Consider the following 19,922-nt stretch of genomic DNA (forward strand, 5'->3'; position numbering starts at 1 on the left):
AATGGCACTGAAACATGCATGAGAACATCAGCTGTTCCAGAAGACTGTGTGATCCCGCTCTCCGCAGCCGATGTGAGTAAGACCTTTAAACAGGTAAACATTCACAAGGCCAAAGTGCCAGATGGATTACCAGGACGTGTACTGCGAGCATGCGCTGACCAACTGGCAATTGTCTTCAGTGACATTTTCGACCTCTCCCTGTCCGAGTCTGCAATACCAACATGTTTTAAGCAGACCACCATAGTGCCTGTGCCCAAGAACACTAAGGTAACCTGCCTAAATGACTACCGACCCGTAGCACTCACATCTGTAGCTATGAAGTGCTTTGAAAGGCTGGTCATGGCTCACATCAACACCATTATCCCAGAAACCCTAGACCCACTCCAATTTGCATACCGCCCCAACAGATCCACAGATGATGCAATCTCTATTGCCCTTTCCCACCTGGACAAAAGGAACACCTATGTGAGAATGCTATTCATTGACTACAGCTCAGCATTCAACACCATAGTTCCCTAAAAGCTCATCACTAAGCTAAGGACCCTGGGACTAAACACCTCCCTCTGCAACTGGATCCTGGACTTCCTGACATGCCACCCCCAGGTGGTAAGGGTAGGTAACAACACATCCGCCACGCTGATCCTCAACACGGGGGGCCCTCAGGGATGCGTGCTCAGTCCCCTCCTGTACTCCCTGTTCACTCATGACTGCACGGCCAGGCACGACTCCAACAACATCATGAAGTTTGCTGATGACACAACAGTGGTAGGCCTGATCCCCGACAGCAATGAGACTGCCTACGGGGAGGAGGTCAGAGTGTGGTGCAAGGACAACAACCTCTCCCTCAACGTGATCAAGACAAAGGAGATGATTGTGGACTACAGGAAAAGGAGGACCGAGCACGCCCCCATTCTCATCGATGGGGTTGTAGTGGAGCAGGTTGAGAGCTTCAAGTTCCTTGGCGTCCACATCACCAACAAACTAACATGGTCCAAGCACACCAAGACATTTTTGAAAAGGTCACGACCAAACCTACTCCCCCTCAGGAGACTGAAAAGATTTGGCATGGGTCCTCAGATCCTCAAAAGGTTTTACAGCTGCACCATCGAGAGCATCCTGACTGGTTGCATCACTGCCTGGTATGGCAACTGCTCGGCCTCCGATCGCAAGGCACTAGGTCCGAACGGCCCAGTACATCATTGGGGTGGAACTCCCTGCCATCCAGGACCTCTATCCCAGGTGGATAGACTCCAGCCACCCTAGTCATAGACTGTTCTCTCTGCTACCGCACGGCAAGCGCCCAGGTGCGCCAAGTCTAGGTCCAAGAGGCTCTACCCACAAGCCCTAAGACTCCTGAACACCTAATCAAATGGCTACCCAGACTATTTACATTGCTCCCCCGCCCTCTTTTACTTTCTGTTGTTATCATCTATGCATAGTCACTTTAATAACTCTACCCACATGAACATATTACCTCAACTAACCAGTGCCCCCGCACATTGACTCTGTACCGGTACCCCCCTGTATATATTCTCGCTGTTGTTATTTTACTGGTGCTCTTTAATTACTTGTTATTTTTATTTCTTATTCTTAACCATACTTTTTTAAATCTGCATTGTTGGTTAGGGGCTCGTAAGTAAACATTTCACTGTAAGGTTGTATTTGGCGCATGTGACTAATAAAATTTGATTTGATTTGAAAGTGCATCGTTGTAGCTGTGTGGGCTAATATAGTCTAAATGTTTGCATTGGGATAAGTTGAACCAATGGCCATGGAGTATGTTGAGCCAATGGTTGAGCCAATGGCATGTTGAGCAAATTGAAGTGTTTTCTTCCCAGGTGTAATGCAAGGCATTATCTCTGGGATATGAAGTAACAACAGGGCCTGGCTTATTTTAGAAGTGTTAAAAAAGGTGTTTGTTAGGTGTTAAGCCAGTGTTAAAAGGTACTTAAAATGATTAAAAGACAAAGTGATTGCGATTGTGTTGAATTGTGTTTGGGAAATAAAGATAGACATGGTTTTAAAAAGGTAGTGGTAATATTTATTTCAGTACAGAAATTTGCAGGGGACTTAACTTACCCAGTCCCGCGGCTCAACTTACCCCGTAAGTTGTGCCAAGAGACCACTTTTGGATAAGCTATGTTTTCAAAACTTTAACGTTTACATTAATTCTGATTATGTCCAGGGATACACAATGTCTTGAAATATATCTAGATATTTTTGTTAGAAATAATACTATATTTCCCTTGATGGATTGATGCTGAATGAAAAATAAATGGCTTAACTTACCCCACTCTCCCCTAATTGTGTTTTGGTATAAATGATTGCAAGATTGTATTTACTGTATGAGCGCAGTTGATATTTGTATGGGTGTATTTATAGATGGTTATTATTGTCTGTGGGAGCTGTGGGGTTAGCGCGCTGCCCATTGCTACTTCTGAGTGGGAATGTGGAGTCTATTTTCAAGGTTGCCGTGGAAACTATTGTATTTTCAATGGCAGTGATTGGTGCTCCCAGGCTACCAATAATCAGTTATTTCTGTCATGAGTCAACACCTGACACACGCACAAAACAAACACACACAAGAATGCACAAAGGTACACACACATGCATGTAAACGTGCACACACATGCACAAAGGCACACTCATGTACACACCGCACACACGCATGCACTCAAGCAGGCACGCACACACACACATACACATATGCACACTTTCTCTTCTTCACACACCTTCCTAGCACAGCCTTATTTTGAAATCTCTCTTCATCGTCTCCTCAAACAATATTAGAAATGGCACAGCATATGGGCCTTTTCAAGTAGGCCCATACGAAATGCAGCTAAACTCTGAACCCAGCAGCACATAATCTTTACACAAGCGTAATCGTAAGTAATATCAATGTATTTCATTATGATCTGACCAATGGACTGGCCATGATTATACCAGTCAAATTCAATTAGCAAATTCAAATTAAGGGGAGTTGAAAACTGGGGTGTGACTTCCATACAATGCAAATGCATGTGAATAATTCTCTGCATCCTTTTAAACACAAATAAAAAGCATTTAGAACCCAACAGCAGCAGCTGTAGACTCACAGCATTGAGAAGCATTGCCTTCCATGGTTTCCGTTTCATTGTCTCCCATAGACACTGGAGTGGAGATGATCTGGTAGTGCAATGAGAAGGAGTGCATATGAAAACATTCATCAGCCACTTTTCCTCATTTCAGTGAAGATCACTGTGGCAACAGGAGACTAATGCTGCTGTGTTATACCAGTATGATGGTCTGGAAGGAATGGCTGCTGATGCCTTAAGCTTGAGGCCCTAAGCTAATCAATGTCTCTTTGTCTCAGTTGAAACCACCATGTGAAAGGACACAGCAACCTCCACACATATTCCCTTTCCCTTTGTAAATATTGAACAAATACTTCACAGGACAGGTTGATTAAATGTCTATGGTGCGTGTGGGTTTGTGCCATAATGATGTGTTTGAATGGAATCAATAAACCAAGAGAGAGGTAACGCAACAAAAGCCAAGACAACAGGGGCACTAAGACACAGCAGAGAGAGTGGCTCTGGTCCTATGCCTCTGTCTCTCTCTCCAGCTCTGCAGTCACTGTGTGTGAGTGTGCAAGACAGAGGGAGAGAGTGAGCATGTGTGTGTATATGTGTGCATGCGCGGTTTACATCAGCAAGAGAAGGGAGACACCATTTACTCCTTCTCTTTTTTTCTCTTTCATCTCCATAAATCTATCACTCTGAAAACAGATACAGCCATCCAGAAAATAACAGAAGGAAGAGGCAAAGGCAGAGGAGGGGAAGTGGAGCATGCTGATAAAGAAGGGGAGTGCATCAACAGCAGTCAGCATCATACACAATACATGCTGCTGACTGATGTCTACCATGCAACCCAGAACTGGGAACTAACCAGCCAGCTTTATATTCTCAAAAGCAGGACAGACAGCAGGCTACAGCATCACAAAACCTGCCCTAAACCAGGTACATTATGCATCTCTGTATGTCTCTTTCTGTCTCTATGTCTCTCTCTGACTCTCTGTTTCCCTCAGTCTCCCCCTCTGTGTCTCTTTCTGTCTCTGTCAGTCTCCCTCTCTGTCTCTCTCCCTATAAATATATATCGCTACATCTCTCTCTGTCTCCCTCTCTGTCTTTGTTTGTCTCCCTCTGTCTCTCTCTATGTCTTTCTTTGTCTCTCTCCCTATAAATATAGATCTCTATGTCTCTGTCTCTGTCTGTCTCTTCGTCTCTCTTGCCGTCTCTGTCTGTTTCTGTCTCTTCCTGTCTTTTTATTTGTAGTTCTCTCTAATCCTCCTTGCATGTAGAATACATGATGTGATCAAGTCTTGTAACATGGTGTTGTTAACATGGTGTTGTTACATGGGGTTATTAACATGGGGTTGTTATGTAATGTTGGGCATGGGGTTGGTCCCTGTAGACTGTGAATGTAATAGATTTGTTCTGATTGATGGGTGAAAGACTGGGTGCTGAGACGGGAGATAGGGACAGTCACAGTGACCTGTGGATAGCTTTCGATTTGGATCAAAAAAGCAGGAGGGGCAGGGTGGACTGGAAGTATGTGTTGTGTGTGTTAAGGGGCTGCATGGTGGCATAAGTGCAGTAAGAGAAGAGTTGGTGTGGGAGACTAATGAGGCTAGAATTGGTGTCTAATAGGTTAGCATAGTGGCTAACCCTGTATAGGCAGAAGCATATCCACAATGACTAGGCCATGCAGATCTAATGGCATTATCTTACGCACCTTTTCTTTTCAAGGACGTGTTGGCGTTTACTGTGGCTCACGAGCAGACATACAGGCTTATACTGAATGTGATATTGTTGACAAAAGAGAATCACAGAGTCTGGAAGAAAAGCAATGCTAACATACTGCTCATTGTATTGAGGCGGGGGGATGAGGAAGACGAGAAGGAAGAGGATGAAGAGGAAAAAGGAAAAAGGGCAGGAATACATAGGATAGAGTGTAATTCTAAAGACATTTATCCAGTGCTGGGTACTCTGAAAGTGAACAAAGTGCATATTGGGACAGCTGAGAAACAGCATCACAAGTGGAGACACATGAGCTCCTGTGCCAGGTCATAAGACTGTGCTAAATGGATCCAATCACAATCATTATACTACACAACTCAACATAACCATAGACCTAGAAGCCAACAAGAATAACAAGAATTTCAAATGAATAACAAAGAATAGAGGTCAAGGGTGTATTCACTAGGAACCAAACAGAAGCAAAAGGGCGAAACCAGGAGGGACCTACCTAAACTTGTCCAATAGAAACTCTAGTTTTTGTTGCAAAACAGAACATTTTGCAGCTGTTTGGACTAATAATAACACCCCAGGTTGTAGTAGCAGGTTTCACAGCTGAGGGCTGTGGTTGTGGCTAAGGTTGACTGAGAGTGTGCTCGAGTTGAGTCTGAGAGGATTCATGTGTTTTCACATGCAAAAGTGACTGCTTTTGATAAAAACCCTTTTACCTGCCTTCCCAATGAAAATATATTTAATGGGAAAGAGATGTTGTATGTTTCCGAACGATGCATCCTGCTGCTTTTTTGACAACGTGACCGAGCAGCGCGGATTACTGTTCGATTTGAGAACGCCGCTCCTTCGTCAGTGCTTTGCCCGTTCACGTCACGGGCCATAGCCTGGTGCACCGTGGTTCAGCTTAATCAAACTGCACTAGCTAATGTCCTTCATCCTGCTTCTCTCTGTTCCTAGGAAAAGGCCTGCATTGCTGAGGAGGTTGAGGGGAGTTGACTTTTCGTAGGGTGATGCAGAATCTCACCCCCTGTCTATAGAGCTGCTGCTGTCTGACCTCCTCCCAGACTGGGCCTCTGGTTCCTGGCCCCGCCCCAGGCTGTGAAGGATGGGTGATGGGCCTGTGATTGACACCCCCCGTCCGCCTTGTCCCGCCATTCGATGGAGCCATTGTGGAACTCCTCCCTCCCCTTCCCACTGCCCATGCCCAACACCTCGTCCTCTGAGTCACCCGAGGGCGGAGCTCTGTCCCAGTCAATAGCGCTACTCGCCATGCTGCTCATGGACCTGCTGGCCGTGGTGGGCAATGTGGCCATAATGGCTGTCATTGCCAAGGCCCCACAGCTACGTAAGTTTGCCTTTGTCTTCCATCTGTGCCTGGTGGACCTGCTGGCTGCCCTGGTTCTGATGCCCCTGGGCATGCTCTCAGGCCGGGCCTTCTTTGGCGAGGCCCTGTGTCGGAGCTACCTCTTCCTCAGCGTGTGCCTGGTCAGCGCCGCCATCCTCTCCATCTCAGCCATCAATGTGGAGCGCTACTACTACATCATCCACCCCATGCGCTACGAGGTGAAGATGACCCTGGGCCTGGTGGCCTCAGTGCTGGTGGGGATATGGGTCAAAGCTTTGTCCATGTCCGTCCTGCCGCTGCTGGCCTGGGCCTTACAGGGCGAAAGGACTCCTCTTCTGGAGGGTGCTGGAGTTGGGGGAGGGGGTGGAGGTGTACCCTCACCCTCTGCTGCTCAGGGTCACAGGCGATGCTCCTTGCACTGGACAGGGGGCGGGTCAAACCGTGTTGCCTTCATGGTCCTGTTCACGCTGGTGTACTTCCTGTGTCCACTGATGGTCATCCTGGTAGTGTACTGCAGCATGTTCAAGGTGGCACGGGTAGCGGCCATGCACCACGGGCCCCTGCCGACCTGGATGGACACGCCCCGCCGCCATCGCTCTGAGTCGCTCAGCAGCCGCTCCACCATGGTGACCAGCTCGGGGACAGGGGCGGGGCGCGACACTCCTCACCGCGCCTTCGGAGGGGGTAAGGCGGCAGCGGTGTTAGCAGCAGTGGGAGGACAGTTCCTGTGCTGTTGGCTGCCCTACTTCTCCTTTCACCTGTACTCAGCTCTGGCCTCTAGCCCTCCAGCCACGCTGGCCCCCCTGGAGGAGGTGGTCACCTGGATCGGCTACTTCTGCTTCACCTCCAACCCCTTCTTCTACGGCTGTCTGAACCGGCAGATCCGCGAGGAGCTGGGCAAGCATGTGCCCTGCCTGTTCCGCCAGGCAGCGGGAGAGGAGGACCGACTGCCCAGCCGTGAGGGATCCATAGAGGAGAATTTCCTGCAGTTCCTCCAGGGCACTGGCTGCAACCTGGATCCCCAGGACTCCCACAGCACCTCCAGCCCCAAGGGAGAGGCCTGCCGGCCCCTGGCCCAGCCCCCACAGCCTATACCCATTGACTTCCGCATCCCAGGACAGATTGCAGAGGAGACCTCAGAGTTCCTTGAGCATCACCAGATTAAAAACAACCATATCATATCGGACAGTTAGGTTATGTATTTATTTTATGTAAAAAGCATTTTATTCTTAACAATCAAAAGCTGTGCAATGGGAAATTTAGATTTTTTAAGGAGTGCATATTGCCCTGAATCGCATTTTGCAGCTTCACTTTCCATTCTGTAAAGGCTGCAATGCTATGGAATTTATATTATTTCTATAATGTTCCTATTAGAGTATACAACAAATAATTTGCTGTGGATTCTGGCATTTTGGGGAGAAAGACAAAATGGCACAACTGTAGCTGCAGTGTATCTGACAGGTTAATATTGTCAGTGATGCCGATATTGGGGTTGTTTGTTAGGGAATTCGTTTTAGAGATTTAATTCCTTACTTTTTTTACTTCATAATGCATTGATAGTGCCAGTATGTTATTAATACAGATGTATTATATATTCTGAGATTTTCCTTTTGGATTTCAAACCAAACAAGCCCTTGAGCAAAGGGGCTGTTAGAGTCTGTCAGCCGTCTTTCTTTCGATAAGCCTACTTTAAACTATATCAGGTTTTATGACTTTCAGAAGTCATCATTGAGCCAAACACTTGTCTAATATCTGATACCGGTAGATCAATTACTTTTGAAGAATTTATGTATGACAGCTTATTTACATAAGCTGTAGAATATAGAAACCAATGTTGGAGTGCAGGAAGACATGCCTGAAAATATGTAAGTATTCCTTACCCCTTTACCTCTGTAAAATATAATTAAACGGATGTATAGTAGACAGTGAGTGAATGGTCACTATATAACTACGATAAAGATACTGAAAGTTGGGACTTTTAGAGATGATGAACGAGCTACAGTACTTTAATTGTGCCCTGGTTGTGAGGTTGAGGCACGGAGGAAGTAAGAAGTACCATGGGGCAGCCATCTGTTGTTGATAGGTAAACCTCTGGGCAGATACCACCCTCTTTCTGGTGCTTTTCCTTAACACATCATCTGTGTTTTCCCATAAGCAGGCCAGGTTTATTGTGACCACAGTTTAGGATGTAGGCAATCTTTTCCTTACTAATACTGAACTACTTCTGGCCTGTCAGAAAAATACATTTATTTATCATCTATCTACCGTTTAGATAGTGCAGTGCCCCTCAAATTGACATGGGCAGATGTTTAGTTAAGGCAGGAGTATTTTTGTTAATTGATGCACTACATTACATTTCTATACAATTAGATTTTTACATTTGCTGTTTGATGTTTGATAAAACCTAACAGTGAGTTCAACTCTGCAACTTAAGCATTTTATTGTTGATTATTATTAGGTATTATTGATTACTGTATCTTTTTTGATTAATTAACAAAATACAATGGTGTATTCAAATGGTATACAGTAACTGTCTTTTCAATGTGTGTTGATTAGCTGTGGAGCAGCGGGTTGGAGAATGTAATAAAACAATTATATTTTACAGTGCAGCTCGTCAGAGTTCTCTACCTCAGATACAATATTGACTTCATTTGCAGGTCCAGCACACAATGTACACATAGAAAAGATATGGTGTAAGTTATGCCACATATTTTTAACCATATGCTCCCTGGGTTGCTTTCCTTCTGCAGCTGGACAAGGACAGACTGACAAAAGCTGTCCTCGTGGCTTTGTCTGAGAGACTTGATACAACGCCTTCATGTCTGCTGTCTCTGGTGTCACATTGTGAGGGGATTTAGAATGGTTTGAGCTGTCCAAAACAGTACTGGCCAATTTGAGGTATCAGCCTTGTTAAAACATATATGGTTTATACAAGAGTACAGAATAAAAGTTATTTATTTCCTTTCTGGCGTCTTACTCGTTTATTGATTGGTTTAACAAATATGAATGAATGAATGAAATTTTATTTTTGTGTCAAATTCGCCAATTGGCAAGCCATCCCTTATGGGATTAATTGACACATGAACAAACATTACAATAATTCACTATGGTAATTACATGATAATTCTTCTTCCGATGTTCTCTGCATTGTGCATCGCATGAAGAGTGAAAAAAAATGTAAGCTAAAAATCAATACATAATAGTAAATAAGGTTATCCAAACAATTACCGTTCAAAGGTTTGGGGTCACTTAGAAATGTCCTTGTTTTTTGTCCATTAAAATAACATTGAATTGATCAGAAATACAGCGTAGACATTGCTAATGTTGTAAATGACTATTGTAGCTGGAAATGGCTGATTTTGAATGGAATATCTACATAGGCGTACAGAGGCCCATTATCAGCACCCATCACTCCTGTGTTCCAATGGCACGTTGTGTTAGATAATCCAAGTTTATAATTTTAAAAGGCTAATAGATCATTATAAAACCCTTTTGCAATTATGTTAGCACAGCTGAAAACTGTTGTTCTGATTAAAGAAGCAATAAAACTGCCCTTCTTTAGACTAGTTGAGTACATGGAGCATCGACATGTGTGGGTTCGATTACAGGCTCAAAATGGCCAGAAACAAAGAACTTTCTTCTGAAACTCGTCAGTCTATTCTTGTTCTGAGAAATGAAAGCTATTCCATGCGAGAAATTGCCAAGAAACTGAAACTGAAAATACATTTATTTATCATCTATCTACCGTTTAGATAGTGCAGTGCCCCTCAAATTGACATGGGCAGATGTTTAGTTAAGGCAGGAGTATTTTTGTTAATTGATGCACTACATTACATTTCTATACAATTAGATTTTTACATTTGCTGTTTGATGTTTGATAAAACCTAACAGTGAGTTAAACTCTGCAACTTAAGCATTTTATTGTTGATTATTATTAGTTATTATTGATTACTGTATCTTTTTTGATTAATTAACAAAATACAATGGTGTATTCAAATGGTATACAGTAAAAGGCTAATAGATCATTATAAAACCCTTTTGCAATTATGTTAGCACAGCTGAAAACTGTTGTTCTGATTAAAGAAGCAATAAAACTGCCCTTCTTTAGACTAGTTGAGTACATGGAGCATCGACATGTGTGGGTTCGATTACAGGCTCAAAATGGCCAGAAACAAAGAACTTTCTTCTGAAACTCGTCAGTCTATTCTTGTTCTGAGAAATGAAAGCTATTCCATGCGAGAAATTGCCAAGAAACTGAAGATCTCGTACAATGCTCTGTACTACTCCCTTCACAGAACAGCGCAAACTGGCTCTAACCAGAATAGAAAGAGGAGTGGGAGGCCCCGGTGCACAACTGAGCAAGAGGACAAGTACATTAGAATGTCTAGTTTGAGAAACAGATGCCTCACAAGTCCTCAACTGGCAGCTTCATTAAATAGTACCCGCAAAACACCAGTCTCAATGTCAACAGTGAAGAGGCAACTCCGAGATGCTGGCCTTCTAGGCAGAGTTGCAATAAAAAAAACATATCTCTGTGTTATTTTGCCCATCTTAATCTTTTCTTTTTATTGGCCAGTCTGGGATATGCCTTCAATCTCACCTCACAGGGTTCCCAGGCCATGCCCCCAGGCCATGCCCTACAGTTTGGAATACGTAGCATAAACAATATCTTTGAGTGTTTTAGTTTTTCCTGACTCCCCCAAGAGCTCTACTTGCTGAGTTGGCCAGGGCAGATGTTCCATATAGAAAGGTAATATGTTCATCAATAAAAATACCCAAATATTTATAATTGCTAGTAAGCTCAAGAATATCTTCACCAAAACAAAACTGAAAAACACTTATCTTCGTACCTGGTTTTCTAAAATGCATTATCTGTGTATTTGTCTGGTTGATCGTGAGTCTCCATCTTTTACACCAATTGACTGCACATAATAACATGTTCTGCAGGTCTTGTTCATTTTCTGCCATCAAAATAATATCATCAGCATTTCATCATAATATCTTACTCCAATATTTAACTGTTTAATTTATTTTGCCAAATCATTTATAAACATAGCAAACAAAGTCGGTGATACGCCATCTTCTTGTTTTACACCTGAGGGTGTGGGAAATCAATCTGTACGATATTCATTAACACGCACACAAGCAAATGGTACTTTGTAAAGAGACTGGATTGCGTGATAAAATGTCCCTTCAACCCCTGTCTTTAACCAACTATAGGCTAAAAGATCCCTATTTACAAAATCAAAAGCTTTCTGGAAATCAATGAAACATGCAAAAGTAGGCTTCTCTTCGTGTAATCTATTTCTGATTATTGTACAGACCGAGAAGATATGATCTATATAGGCTCTGGATTTACGAAAATCATTTTGTTCTTTCACCAGAATGTTTTCAACCTCCAAAAAGGTAATTAGCCTAGTGTTGAGGATTGATGAATATCATTTATAAATAAATATATTTTGTAAAACTGCTCTACTTTATGTTTGTTTGTGTGCAGGATTGATGTTAACTTTCTTAATGGAGAGACCAAGGTTATTTGGGTGGCTCATCTCTATTTCCATTAGCTGCTGGGTGGAGCAGTATTGTAGTTCACTGTATGTGGTTGGTGCCCCTCATTGCTTTGATATACCATTGAAAGAGGGGGAAAGATGCAGTTCAAATACTCTAACCTCGGGGTGACATTTTAACTTCAAAGTCGGAGTCGGTGATCTGACCTTCAGGTAAAAGAAAAGAGAAAAACAGTCACAACAAAGGGCACGATGGATACTTTCACATTTCACTCATTATATTATGAGAGTAGTGGATAGACAGAAAGAGAAGAGAGTGTAGGTGTAGGACAGGGTTTACCAGCTTAGGACAAATAGATACTGTTGACACAATTTACAGTGTAGGACAATAATATATTATATTTCAGTTGAAATTCACTAGAGTAAATGCAAAAGCAAACTCCTACCCCTAAATTCCAACAAATAATTCTGACTCTGTTCAATAAGTGTAATACTATGCATGAAATGCCCTGTCTACGTGTACGACAGTGTGTTCCAGTTCCCGCCAATATCCAGCAACATCGCACAGCCATTGAAGAGGAGTGGGACAACATTCCACAGGCCACAATCAACAACCTGATAAACTCAATGCGAAGGAGATGTGTCACGCTGCATCAAACAAACGGTGGTTACATCAGATACTGACAGGTTTTCTGATCCACGCCCTTTCCTTTTTTTTTGCCAACAGATGCATATCTACAATCTATTCCCAGTCATGTGAAATCCATAAATTAGGGCCTAATTCTTTTTTAAAAATTGACCGATTTCCTTATATGAACCATAACTCAGTAAAATCTTTGAAATTGTTGCATGTTGCGTTTATATTTTTGTTCAGTGTAGTACACCAGTCCTGCTAGATTATAGTACATCATAGATCTAATCCAGGGTTTTCTAACCTTTTTCGATCAAGGGCCCACTGAAACGCACTCAAACAATCTGGGGACCACCTTTTAGTCTTGCTGCTGTAATTTTCAATGTGTTCGTTTTATGTTTTTTCAGGCACCCTGAAAGCTCCTAGTCCTCCCATGCCCCGTGGTTGAGAATCAATGTAATCAATTACTGATAGATTTAGACTTCATTTCCCATCAGACCCAGCAATCATTTTGCTTGATTTCCGCGTCACATGACGATGAGAGTCAACATTTTTTTTTCTCATCTCATCTGCAAGCTTGCATAATTGTAGGGCCAGACAATTTCAATTGTTAACAAAAGAGCAGTTAATAGCCAGTAGTATTTAGGCGTGTGTGAGTATTTTGAATCAGTTTAGGGTGTTGAGATTTTATTTGTTTAAAAAAAAGTTTTAACTCACGATATTCAGCAAAAAACAACAACTTTTGAAGTCAACCCGGAACGAACTTAAAGCTACAGTTAGCTACTAACTTTATCTAGCCAAACGGACAATTTCTAGCTACCTAACATTAAGTTAATTTGGTAACTAGCTACTTCATTTGTTTCTTCGAATGAATGTTGAATTTTCTTGCTCTTCTATTAAAACGTTAAGTATTCGGCTTCCTAGCAAGTTACATGACATATGCATAGTAAAAGCTAACATGTACTAGCTAGCTTGCTGGCTGGCCAACGCCTTTTTTCCCTTTTTTTGCCCCCCTTATGCTCGTCGTCGCACAAATGTAGTTTGGAAACGTGTCGTAGTTAACATGGACCAGATTTCTGCTGCAAGCGTTTGACAGACACAACAGTACAACTTTGTAGTTAGAATTAGAATGTCATTCCGTCTTTTTTACTAAACGTTTTTTCCATTTGGATAACTTGTCAAAAGCCAGGTAGCTTTCCAGCTTTACATTATCATAGTATTTAGGATTTACCTGCTGGGATCAAAATGGGTTGCACACTAAGTGCCGAAGATAAAGCTGCCATGGAGAGGAGTAAAATCATTGATCGGAATCTGAGAGAATCTGGCGAAAAGGCTTCAAGTGAAGTCAAATTGTTGCTTCTAGGTGAGTGTTCCTATGTGACTGACATTGGCAGTGTCTGAAGTGGGTGTTTGTCTAATTGATTACTTTTATGTAGGGCTCATGACTGAATGATCATGACAGCTTTCATTTGAGCTTTCATGCTCATGGTGTAGCCTAATTGTTTCCGCTAGATTCTCAGACCAGGTGTAAAGGCCCCAAAGCAGTAGGGGGGGTGTAGAACTTAAACAGATGGATTCTGCTGGTTCTGAGCACTGACTGTGCATGATTGTTTTTTATATCTACACGTTTAGTGGAGCTAAGAGTTGAAACGTTCTACCTGATCTTATGGCTTATCTCTTTACTACTAAACTTTCCACTTCAAGGTGCTGGGGAGTCTGGGAAGAGCACCGTTGTAAAGCAGATGAAGTGAGTACATATTTCAACAGTTTTGTGCACACCCCAAAAACAGCTTTTTACTTATTAGGAACACTTATGAAGTGATGAATCAGTTAGGATCCTTTGAGATGTTATCTAGATTAGATGTTGACCACAAGCACCAGTAAGATGTGCATGATAACCTTCTCTTCCTGCACCCAGAATCATCCATGAGGATGGCTACACACAGGAGGAGTGTAGCCAGTACAGGGTTGTGGTTTACAGCAACACCATCCAGTCCATCATCGCCATCATCAGAGCCATGGGCAGGCTCACCATTGAGTTTGGGGACACAGCAAGATCAGTGAGTCAGCTTAAAGATTATCTTACACTGTTCTAAGACCACTGGAATGTATGTAGTTTACTACTGCTTTTTCCCGTTTGTAAAATGCCACAGTAAGTGTTGTTTCTCTTTTGTTATGACTACAAGGAAGTATGAACTTTGTTGATTGACGTTTGATGTTTGATTGATGTTGATTTGAGTGACATTTTTCTGTTGTCATACTGTTCCCACAAGGATGAAAGCTTTCAGAAGTTGTTTCTATTTGGTAACTGTGTTTGCTTGGCTCCAGGATGATGCCCGCCAGCTCTTTACCTTGGCCAGCGCAGCAGAGGAAGGGGTCATGACCGCTGAACTGGCTGGGGTCATGAAGAGGTTATGGCAGGATGGAGGGGTCCAGATCTGCTTTGGCAGGTCCAGAGAGTACCAGCTCAACGACTCAGCCTCATAGTAAGAGCATTACAAATATCTGCCCTAAAACTGCTTGAATCAAGTATTATAACGACCAGAGAACCATAGTGAATGATAGGAGAGATATTGTCTTACACACTTGGCCATCCTCTTTGAAGAGGTAGAGTTTCATATGTTTTCAGAAGATGTGCAGGGACTCTGTTGTCTGAGCTTCAGGGGGAAGCTGTTGCCAGGACAGAGAAGTGCTTGGACTGGGCTGAACTGGAGCTGACCCCTGTAGCGGTGGGAGGGCCAAGAGACCAGAGGTGGCAGAATGGAGTGCTCAGGTTGGGGTGTAGGGTTTGCAAATAGCCTGAAGGAGGGAGGGGGAGTTAGTCACAATGGGTCCGGTCATAGGCCAAGTGTAACAGTAAAAGATGAGGATTAATGCTATGAAAAATGTTTAATTCTTATTTTTTATCATGGACCAGGAAAAAGTCCCCTTTTGCTAGATAAGTTGGCTAGGTACGAATGATTTCCCTGAAACTGACTCCTCGTTTGAGACATGTCTGACTCCTCTGATACCAGTGAGGACATGAAAGGAAGAACCCTGATAGACTGCTGCTGTTGCACCACACTGCTGAAGCAATAGAGGCAGGGGAAGTTCCAGGCCCTAAAGGCAGAAACAGGTTGCCGTTAGTGCCGGGACAATACCAGTATCGCAATATTCTTTCCATGGCATAAATGAAAACCGGAAGCAGACAACTCTTTGGTCCTTTAAAAACCTACTGTATACTAAATATTGTGTGCTATAGCTTGGAAAATAAATAAATGTGACTCTGGATGACAACATGTTTGTTTCCAAAGTAAATCCGCTTTGTATTTTGTTTCCTTGCCATGATACTAACGAGTATCACAATACTGGTATGGTCCCGGCCCTAGTTGCCGTCACTTAGTTTATTTAGGAAAAACTGGAGATTTCAGGACTCGAGGCAAACGAGACAGACTATATGATTACAAGCTCTCTGAGTTGTTTGTTTTTGGAATAATTTCTTTGTTTACTTTATATTCCTCCATACTGGCTTTATTTGTTCACTTGCATTTGTTGTTGGCTCACCAATTTGAAACTGCATTATCCAACAATTGGCAAGTAGTAGTGTTTTGAAGTAACTTTTTACATTAAGTCAGCCTCCTCTGCTTTCTCCTCAGTTACCTGAATGACTTGGACAGGATATCCCAGCAGAACTATGTGCCCACGCAGCAGGATGTTCTGCGGACAAGAGTCAAGACCACCGGCATCGTGGAGACACACTTCACATTCAAGGACCTCTACTTCAAGTCAGTAACCTGTTAACACAGCACTCTGTGCACTGACACTAATAATCACTGAGTCACTTTGTCCCTACAGATAATGATTCACTAATCTAGAAAAGCCAAAAGCTGTTTGTACATCACCGTAGTGACCAAATCATACTGTATGAGTGTTTCACTACTTCTCATACCCTTTTTTTATGTCCTATTTTTCTCACTTCCTCATGTCTCTGTCTGACTCGTCCTGGCTGCAGGATGTTTGATGTGGGGGGTCAGAGGTCAGAGAGGAAGAAGTGGATCCACTGCTTTGAGGGAGTCACAGCCATCATCTTCTGTGTGGCGCTCAGTGACTATGACCTAGTGCTGGCTGAGGATGAGGAGATGGTGAGTGGGACAGGGCATCAACTCTAGATCTATAGTCATGTGGTATTTACAAGGTTGTTGCCGTATAAAATATACAGTACCAGTCAAAAGTTTGAACACCTACTAATTCCAGGATTTTTCTTTATTTTTACTATTTTCTACATTGTAGAACAAGTGAAGACATCAAAAAAAGTGTTTAGAAAATATTTGAGATTCTTCAAAGTAGCCACCCTTTGCTTTGACAGCTTTGCAAGGAAGACCCAGAGTTATCTCTGCTGCAGAGGATAAGTTCACTAGAGTTAACTGCACCTCAGATTGCAGCCCAAATAATTTATTCACAGAGTTCAAGTAACAGACACATCTCAACATCAACTGTTCAGAGGAGACTGTGTGAATCAGGCCTTAGTGGTTGAATTGCTACAAAGAAACCACTACTAAAGGACACCAATAAGAAGAAGACTTGCTTGGGCCAAGAAACACGAGCAATGGACATTAGACCGGTGGAAATCAGTCCTTTGGTCTGATGAGTCCAAATTTGAGGTTTTTCGTTCCAACCGCCGTGCCTTTGTAAGATGCAGAGTAGGTAAATGGATGATCTTCGCATGTGTGGCTACCACGTGAAGCATGGAGGAGGTGTGAAGATGTGGGTGTGCTTTGCTGGTGACACTGTGATTTATTTAGAATTCAAGGCACACTTCACCAGCATGGCCACCACAGCATTCTGCAGCGATACGCCATCCCATCTGGTTTGGGCTTAGTGGGACTATTTGTTTTTCAACAGGACAATGACCCAAAACACACCTCCAGGCCGTGTTTAGGCTATTTGACCAAGAAGGAGAGTGATGGAGTGCTGCATCAGATGACCTGGCCTCCAGTCACCTGACCTCAACCCAATTGAGATGGTTTGGGATGAGTTGGACTACAGAGTGAAGGAAAAGCAGCCATATGTGGGAACTCCTTCAAGATGGTTGGAAAAGCATTCCAGGTGAAGCTGGTTGACAGAATGCCAAGAGTGTGCAAAGCTGTCAAAGGTTCTACTTTTTCTACTTAGAAGAATCTCAAATATAAAATATATTTTTGTTTTGATTACTACATGATTCCATATGTGTTATTTTGTGTTTTGATGTCTTCCCTGTTATTCTACACTGTAGAAAATAGTAAAAAATTAAGAAAATTGAGTAGGTGTGTCCAAACTTTTGACATGTACTGTATATCAAGTCTTATCAAAAGGGGTTGCATAACAGTTTCACCCACACACAGACCCTGACACTGCTCATCTCTCCATAGAACCGTATGCATGAGAGCATGAAGCTATTTGACTCCATCTGCAACAACAAGTGGTTCACGGGCACCTCCGTCATCCTCTTTCTCAACAAGAAGGATCTGTTTGAGGACAAGATCCAGAAGAGTCCGCTCACTATCTGCTACCCAGAGTACTCAGGTATATCAGTGGAGAGCATTGGTACATAGTGGGTTCTTGTTTGAGATGTCTGAGTAATACCTCTATTTTGAAATATTAGCTTGTGCAATATGGGAGGAGCCTCAGGACACACTTTGGCAAAGCAGGAAATTAAAGTTTAGCAAGTGTTTGTCCATAATAGGAAATTACTAGTTTGCCCTAAGCAGTGTATTGAGTTATACTTATTTTGCATGTCCTTTGAGAATAAGTGCATAAATGAGATTGAAAACATTCTCTTCCACTACTCTAGGTCCAAACGCATACAAAGAGGCGTCAACCTACATTCAGTGTCAGTTTGAAGACTTGAACAAGCGGAAGGATACAAAGGAGATCTACACCCATTTCACTTGTGCTACTGACACTAAGAACGTGCAGTTTGTCTTTGACGCTGTCACTGACGTCATTATCAAAGCCAGCCTGAAGGAGGTTGGCTTGTACTGAGACTCCTGCAACATCTGTCTGTCATCATAGGGGCGGGAGTGTGTTGGAATCCTCTTGCGCATTTACAAGTGGAAATCGCTCATTGCCAGTCCACATCTATGATTGGCTATTGGAAAGGTTCAGTGTTTGAACTGCAGAAGTAGGCTGCAGAGTACATAGGAGTGGTTGTTAGACCATATACTGTTGCCATAATTTATGATGAATTCTTGGATATTTCAAGTCAAGATTACATAGGCCACTTATGTGCTTTTGCTTTTCTAAACTTTTGTTGTTGTGGATTTATGGCTATGGACTTACTTTTTAAGTTGTGAGTGTTGGATTTCTCATTTTTGAATGTTATTGCTAAATTTCTGTCAAACCTTTCAAACATTGTGCACTTAGGCTTTCAGCGTTCACTTTAAAGGGATAAAAGGTATTAATTACATTGTATATTTTGAATAGGATATCAACTATTATGCATTTTATGAGTTTTGATAATTGTCTTTTATAACTAAGTCTTTCTTACAGTATAAATGGTCATGGCCTTGTCCACTAGTGTTAAGTATTTTTAATTATCTCTTGGTAATGTTAATATGCTGAATTCTTTTTGTTTTAATTCATCACTATTCAGATCGTTACATAACACTTAAGTAGTTTACTGGCTGTAAACCAACTGTAAGAGATTAATTTTCAAATTATATCACTTGATGTTTTAAACCACTTTTAAAGAATAAGCTTTTTTAATGGTTGCCTTAACTTGGATTATGTTGCCCATTTTCTTTGGATTATCTTTGTATATAACTATTTGTATAAAAATGATGGCCTTTCACTTAGTGGCCTTATTAGAAACTATAAGTATTTGCCATTGAAATGCTCCTTTTTATGTTAATCACATTGCCATTTGGACATTTAACATGAATGTTCCTTTGATTAAATTGAATGTGGGCCAGACTTGTCTGATTACTCAATAGTAATTATAAGATTGTAAAAAAGTTATTATACCGTTGATTCTCACACAGTGGGTTCAGAAACTATTCAGACCCCTTGACTTTTTCAACATTTTATTACGTTAGCCTTATTCTAAAATTGATATTTCTTCCCCCTCAATATACATCACAATGACAAAGCAAAACAGGTTCTTAGATTTTTGTGTGTAAATTTATACAAAAACTTACATTTAAAAAAGTATTCAGACCCTCGGTGCTTTGTTGAAGCACCTTTGGCAACGATTACTGCTTAAGTCTTCTTGGGTATGACACTACAAGCTTGACACACTTGTATTTGGGCAGTTTCTCTCATACTTCTCTGCAGATCCTCTCAATCTGTCAGATTGGATGGGGAACATTGCTGCACAGCTATTTTCAGGGCTCTCCAGAGATGTTCAAGTCCGGACTCTGGCTGAGCCACTCAAGGACATTCAGAGACTTGTCCCGAAGCCACTCCTGTTTTGTCTTGGCTGTGTGCTTAGGGTCATTGTTCTGTTGGAAGGTGAAACTTTGCCCCAGTCTTTGGTCCGGGGTACTCTGGAGCAGGTTTTCGTCAAGGATCTCTCTGTACTTTGCTCTGTTCATCAAGGATCTTTTGAATGAACAAAATGAGACCTATAAGCAGTTGTTCCAACAAGAAAATAGTTTCAAGTGTTTTGTTCAAATACTCGTGGATTCTACTAATAA

At 42.2% G+C, this 19,922-nt stretch overlaps 2 protein-coding genes and 1 long non-coding RNA gene across 3 annotated transcripts; all 3 read left to right on the forward strand.

Moving 5' to 3' along the window:
- The first annotated feature begins 3,767 nt into the window (after positions 1-3,767).
- LOC139535802 (uncharacterized) lies at positions 3,768-9,096 on the forward strand. Its single transcript, XR_011667196.1, has 2 exons — positions 3,768-3,998; positions 8,883-9,096. It is a non-coding gene; the product is annotated as an uncharacterized lncRNA (long non-coding RNA).
- LOC139535800 (G-protein coupled receptor 61-like) lies at positions 5,813-7,436 on the forward strand. Its single transcript, XM_071335608.1, has one exon. The coding sequence runs from the start codon at positions 5,946-5,948 to the stop codon at positions 7,323-7,325; it is 1,380 nt and encodes a 459-aa protein (XP_071191709.1). The 5' UTR covers positions 5,813-5,945; the 3' UTR covers positions 7,326-7,436.
- Positions 9,097-12,772: 3,676 nt separating the features above from the next.
- Positions 12,773-19,200, forward strand: LOC139535801 (guanine nucleotide-binding protein G(i) subunit alpha-3-like). The gene is made up of 8 exons (XM_071335609.1): positions 12,773-13,633; positions 13,975-14,017; positions 14,189-14,330; positions 14,599-14,756; positions 15,906-16,034; positions 16,262-16,391; positions 17,658-17,811; positions 18,080-19,200. The coding sequence occupies exons 1-8, from the start codon at positions 13,516-13,518 to the stop codon at positions 18,268-18,270; spliced, it is 1,065 nt and encodes a 354-aa protein (XP_071191710.1). The 5' UTR covers positions 12,773-13,515; the 3' UTR covers positions 18,271-19,200.
- Positions 19,201-19,922: the final 722 nt, after the last annotated feature.

Source organism: Salvelinus alpinus, chromosome 12, assembly GCF_045679555.1.
Source record: "Salvelinus alpinus chromosome 12, SLU_Salpinus.1, whole genome shotgun sequence".
In the NCBI taxonomy this organism is placed as follows: Eukaryota; Metazoa; Chordata; class Actinopteri; order Salmoniformes; family Salmonidae; genus Salvelinus; species Salvelinus alpinus.